The sequence below is a fragment of the Rhinoderma darwinii genome, chromosome 3 (assembly GCF_050947455.1).
Source record: "Rhinoderma darwinii isolate aRhiDar2 chromosome 3, aRhiDar2.hap1, whole genome shotgun sequence".
NCBI classification, from domain to species: Eukaryota; Metazoa; Chordata; class Amphibia; order Anura; family Rhinodermatidae; genus Rhinoderma; species Rhinoderma darwinii.
Window position 1 is genome coordinate 8,211,836 of NC_134689.1, and position 17,768 is coordinate 8,229,603.

Here is a 17,768-nt window from a genome sequence, read left to right on the forward strand (position 1 = left end):
CAGTATTATAGTAGTTATATTCTTGTATATAGGAGCAGTATTATAGTAGTTATATTCTTGTATATAGGAGCAGTATTATAGTAGTTATGTTCTTGTATATAGGAGCAGTATTATAGTAGTTATATTCTTGTATATAGAGGGCAGTATTATAGTAGTTATATTCTTGTATATAGGGGGCAGTATTATAGTAGTTATATTCTTGTATATAGAGGCAGTATTATAGTAGTTATATTCTTGTATATAGGGGACAGTATTATAGTAGTTATATTCTTGTATATAGGAGCAGTATTATAGTAGTTATATTCTTGTATATAGGAGCAGTATTATAGTAGTTATATTCTTGTATATAGGGGGCAGTATTATAGTAGTTATATTCTTGTATATAGGGGCAGTATTATAGTAGTTATATTCTTGTATATAGGGGCAGTATTATAGTAGTTATATTCTTGTATATAGGGAACAGTATTATAGTAGTTATATTCTTGTATATAGGGGCAGTATTATAGTAGTTATATTCTTGTATATAGGAGCAGTGTTATATTCTTGTATATAGGAGCAGTATTATAGTAGTTATATTCTTGTATATAGGGACAGTATTATAGTAGTTATATTCTTGTATACAGGAGGCAGTATTATAGTAGTTATATTCTTGTATATAGGGGCAGTATTATAGTAGTTATATTCTTGTATATAGGAGGCAGTATTATAGTAGTTATATTCTTGTATACAGGAGGCAGTATTATAGTAGTTATATTCTTGTATATAGGGGCAGTATTATAGTAGTTATATTCTTGTATATAGGGGCAGTATTATAGTAGTTATATTCTTGTATATAGGGGCAGTATTATAGTAGTTATATTCTTGTATATAGGAGGCAGTATTATAGTAGTTATATTCTTGTATATAGGGGGCAGTATTATAGTAGTTATATTCTTGTATATAGGGGGCAGTATTATAGTAGTTATATTCTTGTATATAGGAGCAGTATTATAGTAGTTATATTCTTGTATATAGGGGGCAGTATTATAGTAGTTATATTCTTGTATATAGGGGCAGTATTATAGTAGTTATATTCTTGTATATAGGAGGCAGTATTATAGTAGTTATATTCTTGTATATAGGAGGCAGTATTATAGTAGTTATATTCTTGTATATAGGGGCAGTATTATAGTAGTTATATTCTTGTACATAGGGGGCAGTATTATAGTAGTTATATTCTTGTATATAGGGGGCAGTATTATAGTAGTTATATTCTTGTAAATAGGGGGCAGTATTATAGTAGTTATATTCTTGTACATAGGGGGCAGTATTATAGTAGTTATATTCTTGTATATAGGGGGCAGTATTATAGTAATTATATTCTTGTATATAGGGGGCAGTATTATAGTAGTTATATTCTTGTATATAGGGGGCAGTATTATAGTAGTTATATTCTTGTATATAGGGGGCAGTATTATAGTAATTATATTCTTGTATATAGGAGGCAGTATTATAGTCGTTATATTCTTGTATATAGGGGGCAGTATTATAGTAGTTATATTCTTGTATATAGGGGGCAGTATTATAGTAGTTATATTCTTGTATATAGGGGGTAGTATTATAGTAGTTATATTCTTGTATATAGGAGGCAGTATTATAGTAGTTATATTCTTGTATATAGGGGGCAGTATTATAGTAGTTATATTCTTGTATATAGGGGCAGTATAATAGTTATATTCTTGTATATAGGGGGCAGTATTATAGTAGTTATATTCTTATATATAGTGGGCAGTATTATAGTAATTATATTATTGTATATAGGAGCAGTATTATAGTAGTTATATTCTTGTATATAGGGGGCAGTATGATAGTAGTTATATTCTTGTATATAGGGGGCAGTATTATAGTAGTTATATTCTTGTATATAGGAGCAGTATTATATTAGTTATATTCTAGTATATAGGGGCAGTATTATAGTAGTTATATTCTTGTATATAGGGGGCAGTATTTTAGTAGTTATATTCTTGTATATAGGGGCAGTATTATAGTAGTTATATTCTTGTATATAGGGGCAGTATTATAGTAGTTATATTCTTGTATATAGGAGGCAGTATTATAGTAGTTATATTCTTGTATATAGGGGGCAGTATTATAGTAGTTATATTCTTGTATATAGGGGCACTATTATAGTAGTTATATTCTTGTATATAGGAGCAGTATTATAGTAGTTATATTCTTGTATATAGGGGGCAGTATTATAGTAGTTATATTCTTGTATATAGGGGCAGTATTATAGTAGCTATATTCTTGTATATAGGAGGCAGTATTACAGTAGTTATATTATTGTATATAGGGGGCAGTATTATAGTAGTTATATTCTTGTATATAGGGGCAGTATTATAGTAGTTATATTCTTGTATATAGGAGGCAGTATTATAGTAGTTATATTCTTGTATATAGGGGGCAGTATTATAGTAGTTATATTCTTGTATATAGGGACAGTATTATAGTAGTTATATTCTTGTATATAGGGGAAGTATTATAGTAGTTATATTCTTGTATATAGGGGGCAGTATTATAGTAGTTATATTCTTGTATATAGGGGGCAGTATTATAGTAGTTATATTCTTGTATATAGGGGCAGTATTATAGTAGCTATATTCTTGTATATAGGGGGCAGTATTATAGTAGTTATATTCTTGTATATAGGGGGCAGTATTATAGTAGTTATATTCTTGTATATAGGGGGCAGTATTATAGTAGTTATATTCTTGTATATAGGGGGCAGTATTATAGTAGTTATATTCTTGTATATAGGGGGCAGTATTATAGTAGTTATATTCTTGTATATAGGGGCAGTATTATAGTAGCTATATTCTTGTATATAGGGGGCAGTATTATAGTAGTTATATTCTTGCATATAGGGGGCAGTATTATAGTAGTTATATTCTTGTATATAGGGGGCAGTATTATAGTAGTTATATTCTTGTATATAGGGGCAGTATTATAGTAGTTATATTCTTGTATATAGGGGCAGTATTATAGTAGTTATATTCTTGTATATAGGAGGCAGTATTATAGTAGTTATATTCTTGTATATAGGAGCAGTATTATAGTAGTTATATTCTTGTATATAGGGGCAGTATTATAGTAGTTATATTCTTGTATATAGGGGGCAGTATTATAGTAGTTATAGTCTTGTATATAGGGGGCAGTATTATAGTAGTTATATTCTTGTATATAGGGGCAGTATAATAGTAGCTATATTCTTGTATATAGGGCAGTATTATAGTAGTTATAGTCTTCTATATAGGAGGCAGTATTATAGTAGTTATATTCTTGTATATAGGAGGCAGTATTATAGTAGTTATATTCTTGTATATAGGGGCAGTATTATAGTAGTTATATTATTGTATATAGGAGGCAGTATAATAGTAGTTATATTCTTGTATATAGGAGCAGTATTATAGTAGTTATATTCTTGTATATAGGGGGTAGTATTATAGTAGTTATATTCTTGTATATAGGGGCAGTATTCTAGTAGTTATATTCTTGTATATAGGGGCAGTATTCTAGTAGTTATATTCTTGTATATAGAGGCAGTATTATAGTAGTTATATTCTTGTATATAGGGGCAGTATTATAGTAGTTATATTCTTGTATATAGGAGGCAGTATTATAGTAGTTATATTCATGTATATAGGGGCAGTATTATAGTAGTTATATTCTTGTATATAGGAGCAGTATTATAGTAGTTATATTCTTGTATATAGGAGCAGTATTATAGTAGTTATATTCTTGTATATAGGGACAGTATTATAGTAGTTATATTCTTGTATATAGGAGGCAGTATTATAGTAGTTATATTCTTGTATATAGGGACAGTATTATAGTAGTTATATTCTTGTATATAGGGACAGTATTATAGTAGTTATATTCTTGTATATAGGGGACAGTATTATAGTAGTTATATTGTATGAAGGGGACAGTATTATAGTAGTTATATTCTTGTATATAGGGGGCAGTATTATAGTAGTTATATTCTTGTATATAGGGGCAGTATTATAGTAGTTATATTCTTGTATATAGGGGCAGTATTATAGTAGTTATATACTTGTATATAGGGGGCAGTATTATAGTAGTTATATTCTTGTATATAGGAGCAGTATTATTGTAGTTATATTCTTGTATATAGGGAGCAGTATTATAGTAGTTATATTCTTGTATATAGGGACAGTATTATAGTAGTTATATTCTTGTATATAGGGGCAGTATTATAGTAGTTATATTCTTGTATATAGGAGCAGTATTATAGTAGTTATATTCTTGTATATAGGAGCAGTATTATTGTAGTTATATTCTTGTATATAGGGAGCAGTATTATAGTAGTTATATTCTTGTATATAGGAGGCAGTATTATAGTAGTTATATTCTTGTATATAGGGGCAGTATTATAGTAGTTATATTCTTGTATATAGAGGCAGTATTATAGTAGTTATATTCTTGTATATAGGAGCAGTATTATAGTAGTTATATTCTTGTATATAGGGACAGTATTATAGTAGTTATATTCTTGTATATAGAAGGCAGTATTATAGTAGTTATATTCTTGTATATAGGGACAGTATTATAGTAGTTATATTCTTGTATATAGGGGACAGTATTATAGTAGTTATATTGTATGAAGGGGACAGTATTATAGTAGTTATATTCTTGTATATAGGGAGCAGTATTATAGTAGTTATATTCTTGTATATAGGGACAGTATTATAGTAGTTATATTCTTGTATATAGGGGCAGTATTATAGTAGTTATATTCTTGTATATAGGAGCAGTATTATTGTAGTTATATTCTTGTATATAGGGAGCAGTATTATAGTAGTTATATTCTTGTATATAGGAGGCAGTATTATAGTAGTTATATTCTTGTATATAGGAGGCAGTATTATAGTAGTTATATTCTTGTATATAGGGGCAGTATTATAGTAGTTATATTCTTGTATATAGAGGCAGTATTATAGTAGTTATATTCTTGTATATAGGGGCAGTATTATAGTAGTTATATTCTTGTATATAGGAGGCAGTATTATAGTAGTTATATTCATGTATATAGGGGCAGTATTATAGTAGTTATATTCTTGTATATAGGAGCAGTATTATAGTAGTTATATTCTTGTATATAGGAGCAGTATTATAGTAGTTATATTCTTGTATATAGGGACAGTATTATAGTAGTTATATTCTTGTATATAGGAGGCAGTATTATAGTAGTTATATCCTTGTATATAGGGACAGTATTATAGTAGTTATATTCTTGTATATAGGGGACAGTATTATAGTAGTTATATTGTATGAAGGGGACAGTATTATAGTAGTTATATTCTTGTATATAGGAGCAGTATTATTGTAGTTATATTCTTGTATATAGGGAGCAGTATTATAGTAGTTATATTCTTGTATATAGGGGCAGTATTATAGTAGTTATATTCTTGTATATAGGAGCAGTATTATAGTAGTTATATTCTTGTATATAGGAGCAGTATTATAGTAGTTATATTCTTGTATATAGGGGCAGTATTATAGTAGTTATATTCTTGTATATAGGGACAGTATTATAGTAGTTATATTCTTGTATATAGGAGCAGTATTATAGTAGTTATATTCTTGTATATAGGGGCAGTATTATAGTAGTTATATTCTTGTATATAGGAGCAGTATTATAGTAGTTATATTCTTGTATATAGGAGCAGTATTATAGTAGTTATATTCTTGTATATAGGGGCAGTATTATAGTAGTTATATTCTTGTATATAGGGACAGTATTATAGTAGTTATATTCTTGTATATAGGGGACAGTATTATAGTAGTTATATTCTTGTACATAGGAGGCAGTATTATAGTAGTTATAGTCTTATATATAGGGGCAGTATTATAGTAGTTATATTCTTGTATATAGGGGGTAGTATTATAGTAGTTATATTCTTGTATATAGGAGGCAGTATTATAGTAGTTATATTGTATGAAGGGGACAGTATTATAGTAGTTATATTCTTGTATATAGGATGCAGTATTATAGTAGTTATATTCTTGTATATAGGATGCAGTATTATAGTAGTTATATTCTTGTATATAGGAGCAGTATTATAGTAGTTATATTCTTGTATATAGGGGGCAGTATTATAGTAGTTATATTCTTGTATATAGGGGCAGTTTTATAGTAGTTATATTCTTGTATATAGGGGGCAGTATTATAGTAGTTATATTCTTGTATATAGGGGGCAGTATTATAGTAGTTATATTCTTGTATATAGGGGGCAGTATTATAGTAGTTATAGTCTTGTATATAGGGGGCAGTATTATAGTAGTTATATTCTTGTATATAGGAGGCAGTATTATAGTAGTTATATTCTTGTATATAGGAGGCAGTATTATAGTAGTTATATTCTTGTATATAGGGCAGTATTATAGTAGTTATATTCTTGTATATAGGAGCAGTATTATAGTAGTTATATTCTTGTATATAGGAGCAGTATTATAGTAGTTATATTCTTGTATATAGGGGCAGTATTATAGTAGTTATATTCTTGTATATAGGAGCAGTATTATAGTAGTTATATTCTTGTATATAGGGAGCAGTATTATAGTAGTTATATTCTTGTATATAGGTGCAGTATTATAGTAGTTATATTCTTGTATATAGGGGGCAGTATTATAGTAGTTATATTCTTGTATATAGGTGCAGTATTATAGTAGTTATATTCTTGTATATAGGGGGTAGTATTATAGTAGTTATATTCTTGTATATAGGAGCAGTATTATAGTAGTTATATTCTTGTATATAGGAGCAGTATTATAGTAGTTATATTCTTGTACATAGGGGGCAGTATTATAGTAGTTATTTTCTATTCCAAGTGGGCAGCACTACAACTCCCATCATACTTATGTGCATACATAGAACAGAAGCAGACCCTTGTTATGTTACAGTGAGTCCTGATGATTATGATGCCGGGCACACAGCCCATGTACTGTACCCGCTGCACGCACTTGCAGTTCTGTATTTTAAATTTGTTCACATTAATTATTAATTTGCTCTTACTGGGTTATTTTAACTAAAGAACACACATGGATTTTGCTTTCACTGTACGGTGTGAGGAGATGAGGCCGGGCATGAATATCACCACCATTGAATATGTGACAGATATGGAGGCTACGCTCTTACTTGATCAGCCAAGGAGGTAGATAACATGCTCATCAGTTCCCGTTCTGCCGTCAGGCGCCACATCTGCTCCCATTTCATCTTTCGCAACTTGTCTAGGAGCAAAAGTATCACCCCTGTCAGGAGAGAAACCAATCAACTCATCAATCAATAATTAAAATAAGAAATAACATTACCAATTAATTAATCCATTTATGATTTAATCAAGTTTTGGTTGACTGAGGCTCGGGCTACACCTCGGCTTTTGTAGCGCTACTGTTTGGTTTTAACTATTGAGCTACAGCTGCAGTTCACGGGAATACATGGAGTCGCATGCGATCTTGTGGACTGCAGCTGTCACTCAAGAGTTAAAATCAATCACTAGCGCTACAAAAGCCGAGGTGTAGCCCCCGGCCTAAGGCCCTATTACATGGGCCAGTGATCGGGAAAATGAGTGTTCCTATGATGGCTGCATCCCAATCAGTCCATAAACGACCGAACGTTCATTCACCGGATGATCTGCTCTTCTACGCCACCAATAAAATGGTCGCTTTCGGCAGCACATCTCCCTGTATAATGGAAATGTATTGTGGCGAAAAATCGTAGCTCGTCCCCATACATAACCAATCAATGCTCTTTGTGAAAGCAGCAAACGAGCGCCGATCAACAAGCTGTCACGTTGATCGGTGCCCGTTTTCACGGGCCCATATCGGGCTGGGTAATAGGACCCCTAGTACTCTCAATCAATAAATCAGTCAGTCACAATTATCAACTAATTGTCCAATCAATGAATCCAATCAATCGACCAATAGTCCAATAAATAATATAATCAATCAACTAATAGTCCAATCAACTAGTATTCCAAGCAATAAATGGTCCAAGCAATTAAGTAATAGTCCAATCAATCATCTAATAGTCAAAGTAATCAACTAATAGTCCCATCAAACAACTAATAGTCCCATCAAACAACTAATAGTCCCATCAAACTAATAGTCCCATCAAACATCTAATAGTCCAGTCAAACATCTAATAGCCCAATCAACTAATAGTCCATTCAATCAACTAATAGTCCCATCAAACAACTAATAGTCCAGTCAATCAATCAATCAACTAATAGTCCATTCAATCAACTAATAGTCCCATCAATCAACCAATAGTTCCATCAATCAACCAATAGTTCCATCAATCAACCAATAGTCCCATCAATCAACTAATAGTCCAATCAAACAACTAATAGTCCCATCAAACTAATAGTCCCATCAAACATCTAATAGTCCAGTCAAACATCTAATAGTCCAGTCAAACAACTAATAGTCCCATCAAACATCTAATAGTCCAGTCAAACATCTAATAGTCCAATCAATCAATCAACTAATAGTCCATTCAATCATCTAATAGTCCAATCAATCAATAAATAGTCCAATCAAACAACTAATAGTCCCATCAAACTAATAGTCCCATCAAACATCTAATAGTCCAGTCAAACATCTAATAGTCCAATCAAACAACTAATAGTCCCATCAAACAGCTAATAGTCCAGTCAAACATCTAATAGTCCAGTCAATCAATCAACTACCGTAATAGTCCATTCAATCAACTAATAGTCCAATCAAACAATAAATAGTCCAATCAAACAACTAATAGTCCCATCAAACTAATAGTCCCATCAAACATCTAATAGTCCAATCAATCAACTAATAGTCCAATCAAACAATAAATAGTCCAATCAAACAACTAATAGTCCCATCAAACTAATAGTCCAGTCAAACATCTAATAGTCCAATCAATCAATCAACTAATAGTCCAATCAAACAATAAATAGTCCAATCAAACAACTAATAGTCCCATCAAACTAATAGTCCAGTCAAACATCTAATAGTCCAATCAATCAATCAATCAACTAATAGTCCAATCAAACAATAAATAGTCCAATCAAATAACTAATAGTCCCATCAAACATCTAATAGTCCAATCAATCAACTAATAGTCCAATCAAACAATAAATAGTCCAATCAAATAACTAATAGTCCCATCAAACTAATAGTCCAATCAATTAACTAATAGTCCAATCAAACAATAAATAGTCCAATCAAACAACTAATAGTCCAATCAAACAACTAATAGTCCCATCAAACATCTAATAGTCCTATCAATCAACTAATAGTCCAATCAATCAACTAATAGTCCCATCAAACAACTAATAGTCCAGTCAATCAACTAATAGTCTAAACAATCAATAGTCCAATTAAACAACTAATAGTCCAATCAATCAACTAATAGTCCAATCAAACAACTAATAGTCCCATCAAACATCTAATAGTCCTATCAATCAACTAATAGTCCAATCAATCAACTAATAGTCCCATCAAACAACTAATAGTCCTATCAATCAACTAATAGTCCAGTCAATCAATCAATCAACTAATAGTCCATTCAATCAACTAATAGTCCCATCAATCAACCAATAGTTCCATCAATCAACCAATAGTTCCATCAATCAACCAATAGTCCCATCAATCAACTAATAGTCCAATCAAACAACTAATAGTCCCATCAAACTAATAGTCCCATCAAACATCTAATAGTCCAGTCAAACATCTAATAGTCCAGTCAAACAACTAATAGTCCCATCAAACATCTAATAGCCCAATCAACTAATAGTCCATTCAATCAACTAATAGTCCCATCAAACAACTAATAGTCCAGTCAATCAATCAATCAACTAATAGTCCATTCAATCAACTAATAGTCCCATCAATCAACCAATAGTTCCATCAATCAACCAATAGTTCCATCAATCAACCAATAGTCCCATCAATCAACTAATAGTCCAATCAAACAACTAATAGTCCCATCAAACTAATAGTCCCATCAAACATCTAATAGTCCAGTCAAACATCTAATAGTCCAGTCAAACAACTAATAGTCCCATCAAACATCTAATAGTCCAGTCAAACATCTAATAGTCCAATCAATCAATCAACTAATAGTCCATTCAATCATCTAATAGTCCAATCAATCAATAAATAGTCCAATCAAACAACTAATAGTCCCATCAAACTAATAGTCCCATCAAACATCTAATAGTCCAGTCAAACATCTAATAGTCCAATCAAACAACTAATAGTCCCATCAAACAGCTAATAGTCCAGTCAAACATCTAATAGTCCAGTCAATCAATCAACTACCGTAATAGTCCATTCAATCAACTAATAGTCCAATCAAACAATAAATAGTCCAATCAAACAACTAATAGTCCCATCAAACTAATAGTCCCATCAAACATCTAATAGTCCAATCAATCAACTAATAGTCCAATCAAACAATAAATAGTCCAATCAAACAACTAATAGTCCCATCAAACTAATAGTCCAGTCAAACATCTAATAGTCCAATCAATCAATCAACTAATAGTCCAATCAAACAATAAATAGTCCAATCAAACAACTAATAGTCCCATCAAACTAATAGTCCAGTCAAACATCTAATAGTCCAATCAATCAATCAATCAATCAACTAATAGTCCAATCAAACAATAAATAGTCCAATCAAATAACTAATAGTCCCATCAAACATCTAATAGTCCAATCAATCAACTAATAGTCCAATCAAACAATAAATAGTCCAATCAAATAACTAATAGTCCCATCAAACTAATAGTCCAATCAATTAACTAATAGTCCAATCAAACAATAAATAGTCCAATCAAACAACTAATAGTCCAATCAAACAACTAATAGTCCCATCAAACATCTAATAGTCCTATCAATCAACTAATAGTCCAATCAATCAACTAATAGTCCCATCAAACAACTAATAGTCCAGTCAATCAACTAATAGTCTAAACAATCAATAGTCCAATTAAACAACTAATAGTCCAATCAATCAACTAATAGTCCAATCAAACAACTAATAGTCCCATCAAACATCTAATAGTCCTATCAATCAACTAATAGTCCAATCAATCAACTAATAGTCCCATCAAACAACTAATAGTCCAATCAATCAACTAATAGTCCAATCAATCAACTAATAGTCCAATCAATCAACTAATAGTCCCATCAAACAACTAATAGTCCAGTCAATCAACTAATAGTCTAAACAATCAATAGTCCAATTAAACAACTAATAGTCCAATCAATCAACTAATAGTCCAATCAAACAACTAATAGTCCCATCAAACATCTAATAGTCCTATCAATCAACTAATAGTCCAATCAAACAACTAATAGTCCCATCAAACATCTAATAGTCCTATCAATCAACTAATAGTCCAATCAATCAACTAATAGTCCAATCAATCAACTAATAGTCCCATCAAACAACTAATAGTCCAGTCAATCAACTAATAGTCTAAACAATCAATAGTCCAATTAAACAACTAATAGTCCAATCAATCAACTAATAGTCCAATCAATCAACTAATACTCTAATCAAACAACTAATATTTCAATTAATTAATTAATTAATTAATAGTCCAATTATTGAATCAAGCAACAGATAGTCCAGTCACTCAACCAGCTCTTTCAATCTTTTAACCAATCAAGGAGTTCAATCAATCAATTTTCAAACAACAGAATAGAAGTTCTTGGAAATTCCTCTAAGTAGAGACAAACCATTTTACTGGAAGAATCCTTGAAGTAAAAAAAACAAATTGACGGTAACAGATTTGATATTTTTGTTCTGTCTGTCGAGAGGTCCCATGAGCGTCCAATAATCCAGAATATTTGATAATCCAGATGAAAGGTATTCTGCCGCATGTCAGTGAATGTTACTCAGTCAGACCTCAAATGCTTCATGTAACACTCAGTTTACCAAACGTTCCAACAAAAGCAGACGTTCCTTTAACCCCCCCCCTCCCCCACGCCTCCGCTTGTCTGCGCCACATTTTACATCTCAGCTGGTAATGGGCCCGGCACAGCTTGTCGTGAACTCCAGAAACCCCAACACCATAAACATCTTCAGAGAAAATACGAAAACTGCGAATGTTCTTTTGGCTGAGAACAAACCGAGAAACATAATTCACACGTTGCATAAGGTGCGGAGCCATGGGAAGTCAGCTTTACTTAACACGTCTCATCCCCGAGCGCCCACGGACAATCCGGCGCGTCTCAGTGACCGGGTAACGCATTACTGGGGGGGGGGGGGCTGCTACTGAATGGCATAAAAATCTGCCCTTCCATAGAGTACCATGACTATACAGGTATATACGCCCTTCAGGCTCCGGGAAGAGCTGGGTGACCACCTCTAAGGTCCCCGTAACGGCCGCCATCATTGGTTGTCCACGGACAAGATAAAGATGCGGCTCAAAGATAACAAAAGAAAGTCTTGAATTCATCATAAATTACATCATGTTTCTTCTCCAGTCACATCCAAAGCTGCATTCCAAAAATGTGCTTGCTACCCCACCCCAAACCACTTAAAGGAAAATTCCGCTTTTGCATTTACGACAATACACACTTTAAATCGGTGTAAACTTTGAATAGATCGAAGCAAAACACGCCACTATTATGGGGGCCGGGATGTTACGGGCCCCGACTCTGAATTACTTTTCCCTTAACAGCATGAATGAGTTGAAACAATTATGTTTAACAGCAGCTGCCACTAGAGGGAGCTCATTGCAATGAATTTAATTTGAGCTGTATAAATCCAATGCAGTGAGCGCCATCTAGTGGTGGCTGACAGAGAAGGCAATATACAATATCTACAGTAGTTTTTCAAGATCTCTGCTTGTTTCAGTGAATGGAAACAAATTTTGTTCACGTCCAGAAACTGAAAACCCATCCAGATCTAGCTCTGCTCACACAGTTGAGGGTTTGTTACAGTGTATCAGTGTAGATAAAAGATATCGGCGTAGAGTTCAAGACAGGAGAGAGATTGGATATGCTGCCGGTTTTATCTCACATAGAACAACCCACACTGATACACTGTATACCTTGCTCTTTAAGGGGGATTAGCGGCTATAAGACAGTTGCGCCGCTTATCTCAAACTGATAAAGTCCAATATTTCTGGTCCATGTAAGTGGACAAATCTTCAGCTGCTGAACCTACAATGAGCGGCCATTGTGCTCCGGTCAGTTCCCGGGACCCTCTATTTACTGGTCGACCCAATAATTGGTATATAAATGATCTGCGGTGTCCCCTATAGATGCGGCGGGGGTCTCTGCTCAGGTATTGATCCCCCGAGACATTTCTGACTCCTGTTCATTCCGATAAATTCTCGCCCAGCCGCCGAACCTATTACAAGTGTCATTATTATGTGTGAGCGGAGGCGACAGCCGCACGTCCCCGGAGGCAGACAGACCCCCGCTCAATATCTGCCACCATTAGTTGCAGATGTAAATCTTTAACTTGTTCACTGCCAGAGTGTCCCATAGAACTTACATTGTGTGATACGTAGATGGCGAGGAGAGGGGGGGGGGGATTGCTTACGTATCATAATCTTATAATGGGTCCCCCCATAAGTCCCTGGTCTGCAGAGTTCCCCCACGTGATCTGGATCTATAGAATACGCTGCGTGCACAATTATTAGGCAACTTGTGTTCTTGAGGATTCATTTTATTATTGAACAACTACAGTGACAATAATGTTACTAAACCTCAAACCTGAACATTTAGGAAAGTAAAAGTGAGGTTTCGGTTTTGGAGATTATCTGTGTGTACAGAATTATTGGGCAACTATTCGGCAGCGTTCACACGCAGCGTATCAGCCCTGTGCGAAAAACCACAGAAAAAAATCACAGGAGACCGCTGCAGTCTGTGATTGGCTGCAGCAGTCACATGGGATGAATTGTCATCCCAGGAGGCCGGCCTGGAGGAAGAAACAGACTGCAGCGGTAAGTATAAGATTTTTTTATTTTTCATCCACTTTGCTGCTATTGTATTTGCTGCAGATTTTCTGCAACCAATTCCGTTAACCCCTGGTGTACAGAATTATGTGACTAAATAAAAAAGGAAAATGTTCCCATCTCAGGCTTCGATCACATCTGCGCTGGGGATCCGTTTCCGACGTACCGTCGGAACGGAGACCTGACAGACACAAACGGAAACCATTAGCACCGGATCCGTCACCTTTGAAATCAATGGTGGTGGAAACGGAAACCTATGGTTTCCGTTTGTGTCTGTCAGGGCTCCGTTCCGAATGGAAAGCTCCGACGAAACGTCGGAAAGGAACAGAGCACGAGCGCAGATGTGAACGAAGCCTTACCTGTTTATTTTCATCTGTAAGGCCCTGTTCACACAGAGTTTTTTGCAGGCAGAAAATCAGGCCTGGAAAAATCTGCTCCGTTTTTTTTGAAGTAATTTTGCACCACACGTGTTTTTTGCCGCGTTTTTTTGCTGCTTTTTTTTTTTAGCTATCTCTTCAACAGGAAGATGGAATAACCGCGAGCTTTTTTTTGGCCGAAAAACGTATCAAAAAATGTGTCAAAAATCGCGTTCGTTTATTTCCGTCTCCCATTTCAATGGGGTTTTTGAGGCGGAAAACGCCTCAAGATAGGGCATGTCGCTTCTTTTTCCCGCGAGCGTTTTTTTTTTGCTCGCGGTAAAAAAATGCCTCCACCTTCCATTGAAATGAATTGGAGTCAATTTCTACCGTTTTTTGCCGTGGTTTACGCGGCAAAAAACTCTGTGTGAACATAGAATATAAACCAACAACTCAAAATGTACAAATAAACATTTCATAACAAACAATCAGCGCCCGGTGCCCGGTATAGCCGCCCTTCGTTTCAATAACAGTCACAAGCCGTCCATCCATGGAGTTTGTCAGTTTCTTCATCTGTTGTCAATCAACTTTTTGTGCAGCAGCAGCCACGGCCGCCGGACACTGATCAGAGGGGTGACTGTTCTCCTTCACTGTTAGGCTATGTTCACACGCAGAGCTTTTTTCAATAGTCAATGGAAAACGGCTCCAAAAACGTCCCAAGAAGTGACCTGCACATTTTTTTTTCGCGGCCGTTTCTTTACGCATAAAAAAAACGCCGCGAAAAACGTTCTGTCGGAACAGAACGCCGTTTTTCCCATTGAAATCAATGGGCAGATGTTTGGAAGCGTTCTGCTTCCGATTTGTTCTCCTTAGGCCTCACCCTCTCATTACACAAATACATCACCTGATATACGTCATCCAATCAGCAGTCACGTTTATACAGCTTGGAGTTGGAAAATCTGCATACGGGTATGTTCACACGGCTTATTTTCGGCCGTAAATGTCCGGAAACCGGCTGAAAGATCGTAAGCAGAAAGCCTCAAAACATCTGCCCATTGATTTCAATGGGAAATACGGCGGGGCATTTCTTCACGTGCAGGTCACTTCTTGAGCCGTTTTTGGAACCATTTTTCATTGACTCTATAGAAAAACAGCTCCAAAAACGGCCGTAAAAAACGCAGCGAAAAAAGTGAGTTTGCTTAAAAAACGGCTGAAGTGAGATAATTGTCAGATGTATGGCCCCCCTTCATATAAAGACCCTGCACCCCGAACACCCCCAACCTAGTGCCCTTGAATAACTTCCAGGACACATTACTGCTGATTCCCAGTGCCATAACAGTACCAGCCACAGTGCCCTCATAATAGTAGCCACAGTGCCCCCATAAGAGTAGCAGCCACAGTGCCCTCATAATAGTAGCCACAGTACCCACATAAGAGTACCAGCCACAGTGCCCTTATAACCGTGCCAGACACAGAGTTCCCCTGTAAGATTGCCAGGCACAGTGCCCTCATAAGAGTACTGGCCACAAAATAGTGCTAACCACAGCACCCCTATAAAAGTGCCAAAAATAGGGCTCTTATAACAGTGCCAGAGATTGCCAGCCACAGTGCGCTCATAAGTGTTTGCTACAGTACCCTAATATCATTACCAGCCACAGTGCCCCCATAATATTGCCACTCAGTGTCCTCATAACAGTACCAGCCAGTGCCCACATAAGAGTACTGGCCACAAAAGAGTGCCAACCACAGTGCCCCCATAAAATTGCCAAACACAGTGCCCCTCCTGTTACATGGGCAGCTGTCATGACGGCATTGATGGCAGTAGGGATCGGCGGTTGTCCCTGTTGCCTGTAGAGTAGCGGGTGCCAACTTGGTTATTCACAATTATGCGCGTACTACTGTGCAGTCCGCAGGGACAACCACCGCTCTCTGCTGCCATCACTGGACCACCAACGGTGACACCGGTTACCGGGGAGAAAAGCTCCGGGAGTTGCCACAAATGCTGGACAGTGGGTAACAGGTCACCAGTGCTTCATAGTTTGTGAATACGATGCCAGAACAACAGTGAAGACTGACACTTATACAGGTAGATCAGTAACAGAGAGGAAACAAAGAGGGGATGTAACTGCACAACAATCAGGGTACGTGGAAAGCTGGGTACTACCACTCTATGGGCACTGGCATGTTACCCATGTATGGGATTATTTTTAGGGGGGGAAGCGCTCTCCTAAATACAGTGAGTCTCTCCATTACCAGAACATCCGGATTACGTGAGCGGTTCAGTTCCCGCCGACGACTTCAAAGACGTCTTCACTTTGATGCGCGGAGATTATTTCAAACCATTTGCTCCGAACTTCCTTCAAACAGAATTAAAATGAATCAATTTGCATCTCGTGTGATTCTCGGAGGCCGCGATATTCTTATTACGTAAACGCCTTCAATCCGGAAAATGACGCGCAAATAACCGTAATCTACGGAAACTTCCGTGTCTAATAAGCCGTCTGAAGAGAAGAGGGGGAGGGGAGAGTATGTCATATTCACTTCTATATAGATAGAGTCGTCCCGCACTGGTTCCCAGCACCCCCCCCCCCCCCGCCCCCGCCGATTACATTAGAAATCCAATAATGTGGCATGCTGAGCTTATGGAATATTCCGGATTATCGGAAGTTTGGATAGTCTGGGGTATCAGGTTCAGGTTTTATGTAAATTAAGTTTAATGAAGGGTTAATGAAAAGTTCTGCAATTTTCTAATAGACTTTGTTTTCCAATTTCTTAGCACTTTTAAGTTCTCTGCTTGCTGTCAGTGAATAGGAAAAGAGGTAATCCCATTTTAAACATTTACGGCATGTCCACAGGCGATAAGTCCCTGATAGGTGCGGCTCTCACGTAGCGATCGGCTGTTTCCGATGCGTATTGCACACGCGGCCACCTCTCCATAGTATTCACCAGGGGAGTGGCCTCCACGAGGGGACGAGGGTTGTGGGACCGCGGATCTCCACCTGTAAAAACCGCGTGGCCAATAACCACATCGTAAGACAGGGGGAACGCTACTACCGCCACATGAAGACTGGATACAACTGTAACAAACCCTCAGCTGTATATTATTGCATGAGACAGACGGGCGGCTCGTTCCTACAATGCAGATTCCTTGTTACCTCGGGGGCCATGTTAATAAATGACATCACGTTAAGAATTCCCTTTGACTCTTGAACAAGTTCATCTTCCTGCTGTCAGTCGTGTGATATCCCGGCCCGGACCCCTGAAATCACAGACGACAGTCAAACGCATTCACAAGAGATGTGGCCGGGTCCCTGGCCTAAATGTATTTGCCCCATTGCACAATGACGGCAACTACAGGGTTAAATTAAAGTGTAACTCCACCTCAGTAACG

The 17,768-nt window shown here is 36.0% G+C and overlaps 2 protein-coding genes across 3 annotated transcripts in view; one reads left to right on the forward strand and one right to left on the reverse strand.

The window, feature by feature from the left end:
* The window catches only part of LARGE1 (LARGE xylosyl- and glucuronyltransferase 1), a 394,217-nt gene that overhangs the window by 51,666 nt on the left and 324,783 nt on the right, over positions 1-17,768 (reverse strand). The window contains exon 8 of the mRNA XM_075855826.1: positions 7,199-7,311. Coding sequence (XP_075711941.1) covers positions 7,199-7,311 — 113 coding nt within the window. The remainder of the gene's footprint in view (positions 1-7,198; positions 7,312-17,768) is intronic.
* Positions 1-17,768, forward strand: part of LOC142748662 (E3 ubiquitin/ISG15 ligase TRIM25-like) — a 232,115-nt gene that overhangs the window by 11,922 nt on the left and 202,425 nt on the right. The window lies entirely within an intron of this gene.